Below are 7,989 nucleotides of genomic sequence, written 5' to 3'. Positions count from 1 at the left end.
TCTTGTGAAAACAGAAGTGTGTTTTGAAAAGAAACAATGCATTTAACAGGCTAAAGTTGACACAGCGTCCCAGAACATCAACAATCAACGCACCCCGGATACCTTGCACGTTGTACGTGGATGTGGAAAGTCCACGACCAGATGTTGATCCATTACCTGAGTGTCAGTTGAGGCAGAGGGTACTTGTTGTAGCTCTGGCTGAGGGTGAGTGAGAGGCTGTCAGTAAATACTTTGTTGGGCACAGATAAACTGAGAGGGTGGGTCATGGGGAGTACCACCAGTTGGTCCACGAGCTTCGCCTCCATGATGGTCGTTCCAGGCATATTTTAGGATGACTCGGGGGCAGTTTAACAACCTGCTGTCTATCGTTGGGCCGTGTACCTCTGGGTGTCCACCAATTGCTACCATCAGTTTCTCCTCCATTGTATACCAACTGTAAACTTGTTGTTGTGACCACCACAGAAGGCCCGCCTCTCAAATCAACTGATTGGACAAAAGAAGATGACGTGGGGTGTTTTTCCGCTCTGAGTTGAAGTTTTTTCAACTGGAGGAGTTCAGAGTGCTCCAGCAAAAATGCCAGGCACCTAGAGCTCAGAAATGCAAGTGCGTCTCAACGTAAAAACCGTAAGCAAAAAGCTTCATTCTTTTTAAAAACAATTACAAAAAGTCACCTCCAGCTGCTAAAACACTTCCTGTATGATCGTGGATTTAAACTGCTTCATCAAGACTGTGTGGGTGTGGTTTGTTCTGGTTTGATTGACAACAGTAAGACAACATAAACACCCAACCACACAACGCACAACTCATCACGTTTTGATTAAAATAATGCCAAATCCTGTTTGGTGCACAGACAGACGTGACCTAATTTTTTCCAGCTGGTTCAAAAAAGTGACAACAACCCAGAAAATAAAAGTATCTTTCATGTGAAATCAACAAACTTTGGAAGAAACTTGCAGGACCATGTAGAACCCCATCGCTCACAGTAAGAAGCTGATTGAGAAAATAGGTTTCAGGGTCTTTACGCTTCGTGGTTTGAATTCACAACAACTTCTACCAATACCAATTTCAATTTAAAGAAGTAGCTTGACACTGAATTCAAGGTTCATTTTGAAAAACACCATTAGAACAATAAAGTAACTCAAAGTAATTAGCGCTTAGAGTGGGTCATGTTCCCGCTTCACTGACCAGAGTTAGTCATCAACATTAATCATATTTTAATAATACGCTCCACCCAACCTCTCCTGTACACCACTGGGCTGTGTGCAAACAAGCAGGGTCACTGGTGGAGTCCTTCTTGACTTCACATCTACAGATATCATATTCAAACACACAGCCGCAGCGCTGAGGAGAGGCCGTTTGAGCTTTTCAGCCCAGAAAGTATTCTTTACCAGCAGCAGAGAACAGACGGCACAATGGCAGCCACCCTCTGTCAGGTGCTGGGCTTCATTCTGAGTTTGATAGGTCTGGCGGGAATAATTGCAGCAACGGGGATGGACCAGTGGGCAACGCAAGACCGACTCGACGACATTGTGACTTCTGTGTTCTATTCCTCGGGCCTGTGGAGATCGTGTGTGCAGCAGAGCTCTGGCTTCGCAGAGTGCCGACCGTATTTCACCATCCTGGGGCTGCCAGGTGAGCTCTAATTTGTCATTAGCAGAAGTAACATGGATGAAAATACCAAAAAAAAAACAAAAAAACAAATTAAGATAATTTGTTGGTTGAATGCAGCCACGTCTACAGAATATAAGGCAAATACCATTACTTATTGGTGTTATACTGGAATATTGGTTAATTATTGGGGTGAAAAGTTCATTATCACTGGTAAAAGGAATTAACTCACTGGGAGGATTAATATATCAGAACCAATTCAGTTCAGTTCTTCCTCAGAATGATGGGAAAATAATGACAGAAGGTCAAACCACACCCTTCGTTACTCAGTGGTGGAAATTCTCGTCGCCACCGCTTCCCGAAACCGACACAAAGAAAATTAGGTAAACACCTGATAAGACCTGTTCCCTGTTGAAACACACATAAAGATAAGCAGCAGCTCCGACTCTGCCATTTCATGACTCCACCACGGCGTTGGCGGTAACTTTGTTTTGCATCTAAAATGGCTGCCTTGATGATCCAGTTAATCGGCTTCATGTTGTCCGGGTTGGGGCAGTTCTTAATATCAGCCGCGACCGCGATGGACATGTGGAGCTTGCAAGACCGATCTGTGAATGTGGTAACAAACATTTACACCTACTCTGGGTTGTGGAACACGTGTGTAGGGACAGCATACGGTACGACACAGTGCAGGCCGTTTTTCACCATCCTGGGACTGCCAGGTAAGAGAATTACACTCTGAGAGAAAAAAAGGACATTTATCAAACATTTCTCCACATGTTGGATTAAGCAGAACATTTTTCCAAAGGACCTTGGAAGGTACTTTAGAATATTCGGGAGGTTTTAGGGCAGATTTTCTCCATTTCCCTGCTGCATGAAAAATGCAGCGGACTGCAGAAAAGATGGTGTCTCTCTGGAATCAAATAGAAATTTGATGAGACATCCAAAGCTTAGCTGAGCAAGCACAAGCTTTAGCAGAGTGTCACACAATGTAAAGTACATTTCCACACTCTGTACTTAACAGCTGAATGTAGTGTAGAGCATATTGTACATAAGGTCTTAAAGGCTTAAGTGGGAAAGAATACAGGTACAATATCTGAGGCCATTGAAAGACGACATTTGGGTCAATATGTTTTACTAAACGCTGCCTCGAGTTATGAGTTTTATGTCGCTGGAAACATAACTGCAGTTTTGTTTTCTTGCTTTTCACTTTAATTGCAAACAGATGCCATGAACACTGAGCTCTCTGAGCCTCTTTTGATTAATTCCTGATACACGTGCAAAGATCGAAGATTTTAATCATTTAGACCTACAGCCTTTTAGCATCACCTTAAGTAATTCACGTTCTTGCATGTCTATGCGTGTGTGTGAGCATTTCTGTAGATATATCTGTATATTTGTATAGATCTGCTTTATTGTTATATTATTCTTTAAAGCATCCTGAACTGTGTATGAAATTGTGCCAGACAGGTCAAATTTGAACTTAAGATAGTTCGATAATTTGATTTTTTAAAAACATATCTTTTGTCTCTTGAATAGCTGGACAGTTGAATATTTAAATAACAACAGGCCTACCATAGTAGTCCAGTCAATCTAATTAAAAATGGGCCCAGCTAGGGAGAAACTGCAATAGTAATGTTTCATGGTGACATGATGTCAATATTGGAGGCTCTATGTACATCTATCCTACATATGTGGTGTCTTTTCCAAAGCTGGGGGTCAGTCTTTTCAATAAAACACTTTTTAAGAGAAAGAGCCAGAAAACAGGTTAGTAAACAGTAGAAAGCAGCATGGAGGCAAGTGAAATATGTTGCAGTGGTGCAGTGAGCGTCAGACTGAATTTACCAACGCACCATGTCAGGTCACTCACCCTCCGGGACCGCAAGTGTTACATGAATAAGTAAACACTGACCAACAGGACCAGACTGGCCGACCTGTTTGCTCTCACTCAGTGGATGGATGATGGATGCTTCCATGATGTCACAGGAAGCTTTGTGGTTGATTACTATGCCAATCTTACAAAGGAGGACGACACTTGAACGGTTTTCTTTGGTTTGTTTTGCGATCAGCGCTAACGTTAGCTAATGTGCTAAAAAGTTAGCGTTACAGAGAAATCCAACATTCCTCTTAATCCCTCCCCAGTTTCTGATGAGGTGGACATGATAACCCTTAATACACATAACGTTATTCATCCCTAAAACAGGAAATTCTTTTTCCCTAACCTGATATGAAGTGTGCACTGCACATGTGAGCATTTTTGATGATCGCCTCCATCCAGTCCTTTGGTCTTATCACATTTAACCATAGCTGTCTTTGTTTTTGTTGACGGGCAGTGGCGGCTGGTTTTGAGCCATGACTCCTTCTATTCTGGCTCCCAATAACACAACAAGACCACATGTTAAGACTCCTATGCAGACTACAGCCCTGTGGTGGAGAGGCAGGTTTGCCTTTAGCTAATAAAATGATGTCATTGTGATGTCAGCCCTGTAGGGGTCTATGAACTATCTGTAGATACCTTAATAAAGTGTTACTGCAGTTTATGTTGCAGCTGGTGGAAATTGAGCTAATTTTAAATTTTAATAACTTTATTTACTTGTTTCATATGTAAAAATGTATCATAATTTATTGCGATAATTATTGAGTAAAAATGTTTTCCTCTGAAATGTTGTGGAGTTGAAGAAGAAAGTTAAAAAAAAAATACCGAAGCACACAAGTCCTTCACCTTATTTCCAACCACTCTACATTGACAAGCTGCTGACAAGATCAGTTTTATGAGGAAATATGATGAGAAATGTTCTGACTGGTGTAACTGTGACTTTCAGCTCTGCTTCAGGCCGTTCGCGCCCTGATGATTGTCGGTATTGTTCTCGGAGCCATCGGCTGCCTGATCGCCATTTTTTCCCTGAAGTGCTTGAAAATGGGGAACATGGAGGACAACATGAAAGCAACAATGTCTCTGACATCTGGGATTATGTTTCTTCTTGCAGGTGCAGTAGTGTTTTCAGTGTTCTGTCAGTTATTAAAGCTAAACCGCTCTGCACTGATCTCATTATCTGCTCTCAATTTGTAGGTGTCTGCGGCATCGCTGGGGTGTCGGCCTTCGCTAACTTGATTGTGCAGAGTTTTCGGTTCACAACATATGCCGAGGGTGGGTTCAGTATGTTTGGAGGAGGGGGTGTTGGCGGACTTTCAGGAAATCTCGCTCCAAGGTAAAGTCTTCTTAAGATGATGTTTTATCTGATACAACACTTTGTGATGTTTTACTGTAACCACTGTCTTCTTTCAGGTACACTTTTGGCCCCGCTCTTTTCGTGGGCTGGATCGGCGCAGCTATCCTGGTCATTGGAGGCATCCTGATGTGTCTGGCCTGCCGTGGGATGACTCCAGATAATAGGCAACGGTATGTTTCATCAGTGAAGGAGGAAATAACTAATCTGTGACCTTTAATGACCTTTTACAGAAATGGTGGGGTCTGTGAAATATCTGTCTTTGACAACATTGTATTTAAAAGCCTGTCAGCTTTAGTTATATAATAAAAAAAATTGATATTCATTTTGCTTTTAGGTGTAGGGCAGATATCAGGGTTTGGTTTGGTTCAGTTGAACTCAAGTTATTTTGCCCCCTAAGTGCAGTTTGTTTGGGCAGGTGTGAACACAGCAATCACACCAAAACAACCGGACCGAGACCTTCTTGAAGAGGTGGTCTCGGTCCGGTTACAGATGAACTCTGGTGCGGTTCGTTTGTGGTGAGAACGTGTTCCAACCTGGATCTGAACCAACTGTAGTCACATGACACATTGTTTGGGTTAAACATGAGCATGTTACAGTCCTGGAGGATTATTAATGTGCACCTCCTCCTGTACTGCCTTAATATGCACATTCAGCACATCCAATGCATCAAAACATTGTTTTCTAGTTGGAGCCGCGCCTCGTTTTCAAACTGTATGGTTTGACTAAAAATGAACAATGACAGCAATATAGTCCACGATGAGCAGCGCTAAAATACACCTGTGTAGTTGTCCCTCCATTTATCTTGCAAGTGTACTCTTCTTCAACGTTTTGTTTACTTCCTGGATTTTTCACACATGGAAATTCTGACCAATCAAGAGCACTTTGTAACAAAATGAGTCCCTAAATCAGACCAAAGCAAGACAACTCTAGCTCGTTGGCATTATATGCTTCTGCAAACCATGAATACATTTCATTTATACATTTGATACATATCCGTTTCTAAAGTGATGTAATATAAGCTGACTTTGTCATCGGGAGGTGGACAGGGTGGTGGTTCTCATTCCGAAGTCATCAAATACCGTCACTTTGTCAGTGATTTCATCATCAGACACCAACGCCAAAAGACACTATTTGTGGCGATATGATTTGTCATTGAGTGGCATCAGTGTGTAACACGGCTGGATGGAGCCTTTTGCGATATTATAATACACCGCCAGTTGGCAGGACAGCACCTGTCGTGGCGGTATGATGTATCGGTGGATGGCAACAACGTAATTTAAGAAGCTAGAGAGTCCCTGTAGGTGGAAGGGGTGGTTGATGGTCCAACAAACCTCGGACTTTCACCAGGGAGGCTGGTGTTCACTTCCTGTATGAATATTGAGCCAAACCATGATGTTTTTTTCTAAACATTACCATGTGCTTTGTTTTTGTCCCAGCATTGGTTCTGGCATCCCAGACCATTAACAGCAGACGTAGAAGGATACTGAGCCAGAAATATATAAACATAAAAGGCGACTGACAAAGTGGTGATATGTGACGACTTGGTTTTGTTCAACTTTATGTGGGGGTATCTGAAAAACTAAAGTCTATTTGAGGACTTGTGCCTATACTGTGCCCCCTCTACCTCTGAAATCAAACTCCCGCCCCTGTAAAGCACCCCTGGATAAATTCTATTATGCTGTGGAGCAGTAAAAATCTTTCTTATGAAAGTTAAGGACACAAACTCAGCAAAATGTAAATGCAAGTCATTTGATGTGTGTGTGTGTTTTTTCTCTGCATATACATAATGCAGAGTTGCAAATGCTTGCGAGGCTGCTTACAGAACAATACACAGGAACCCTAATATTCTCCTGGTCACACTTTTTTACTTGCAGTATATTTTCAATCATGTTGTTTATGACAATTTTAATATTCATGAGGTGAAATAACCAGACTGATGAGGAGTAGGTGTGACTTTGGATATTTTATTTCACTTCAGCAGCTAAAGAGACTTCAGACTAGACTCTTTATGTGTCTGCCTTTTATTTAAAGTTGTTTATTTTCTGATAATCTCCAGGTACGACGGGATGGCCTACAAAGCCCCCTCTCACCACACTATCTACAAGTCTGACAGACCCCGTCCAGCCTACAACGACTCCTACAAGGCCCAGAGTATGGACGGACCTCAGTCCAACCAGAGATTCGACTATGTGTAGAATCATTTCACTCTTGTAGATACCTCTCTTTTATATTTTGCCACTCTGTGATGATTCAGCATTTTTCTCTTGTTTTATCGTATTAATGGGAAGAGTGGTTGTTTATTTTTTTTATTTCTCTCTAATTTGCCTAAACTGCTAAACATATAGGGTTGCAATGGTATGAGACTTTCACGGTACTGTCTCAGGAAATATTAAGGTATAACAGTATTACAGAATTATTATTATCAGTTACAGAGATCCTTAAAGGAATGAAAACACAAAGGTACTTTTTAGTTAAACAAATGTTTTATTATTGTAACTGAAACTTCAAACCATTTTTTAAAATGAAAGTATGTTTAAAAACTCTCCCTTCTGAACATAACTTAAATTAAGGTTATATTCTCTGCATTTTTCCCAATACTGTCATTAAGTAATTATACATGGTATGATATTTGAGAATTTACATACCACAATTAACCTTGAAACCAGTATACCACTGCAACCCTTTAAACTTCTATGGTGTTTTTTAATGTTTGTTTTTTTTAATAACATTATATAATACTAATTATCAAATGCTGTTGTGTGATTTTTATTGTTATTTTTGTGTCAAATAAAAAAAATGTGATTCTTATTTTGTCTAATTCAAAATTCACCACCACAACATGCAACACAAAATAAAGATAATGGCAGATTAATTAGAAAACTGGAGCCCGTCCAGTGCACCCGGTGTTTGTAATGTCAGTTCAAGCTTAGCCTACTAGTGTACTGTTAGTGGAGATTTACGCATCACTAAATCAAAAGGGTCACACCATACAAACTGTTTACCATCTAGAGACTCAACCCAAATCACCATAAAAAAATGTTGGCAATGTACATTTCTGCAAACCACGGATATGTTACATTTACATTATTAAGTGGTAAATACATATGGTTACTGTGTGGTTAGTTTAGGCACAAAAAACACCTGTTATGGA

General features: G+C 40.8%; 1 protein-coding gene across 1 annotated transcript; it reads left to right on the top strand.

The window, feature by feature from the left end:
- Positions 1 to 1,356: 1,356 nt before the first annotated feature.
- LOC117254448 (claudin-18-like) lies at positions 1,357 to 7,512 on the top strand. Its single transcript, XM_033622764.2, has 5 exons — positions 1,357 to 1,632; positions 4,431 to 4,595; positions 4,679 to 4,817; positions 4,895 to 5,008; positions 6,895 to 7,512. The coding sequence occupies exons 1-5, from the start codon at positions 1,413 to 1,415 to the stop codon at positions 7,031 to 7,033; spliced, it is 777 nt and encodes a 258-aa protein (XP_033478655.1). The 5' UTR covers positions 1,357 to 1,412; the 3' UTR covers positions 7,034 to 7,512.
- The last annotated feature ends 477 nt before the right edge of the window (positions 7,513 to 7,989 follow it).

This window comes from Epinephelus lanceolatus, chromosome 6, assembly GCF_041903045.1.
Source record: "Epinephelus lanceolatus isolate andai-2023 chromosome 6, ASM4190304v1, whole genome shotgun sequence".
Lineage (NCBI taxonomy): Eukaryota > Metazoa > Chordata > Actinopteri > Perciformes > Serranidae > Epinephelus > Epinephelus lanceolatus.
Note: the sequence above shows the minus strand (reverse complement) of the source record. Positions and strands in the feature narration are given on the sequence as shown.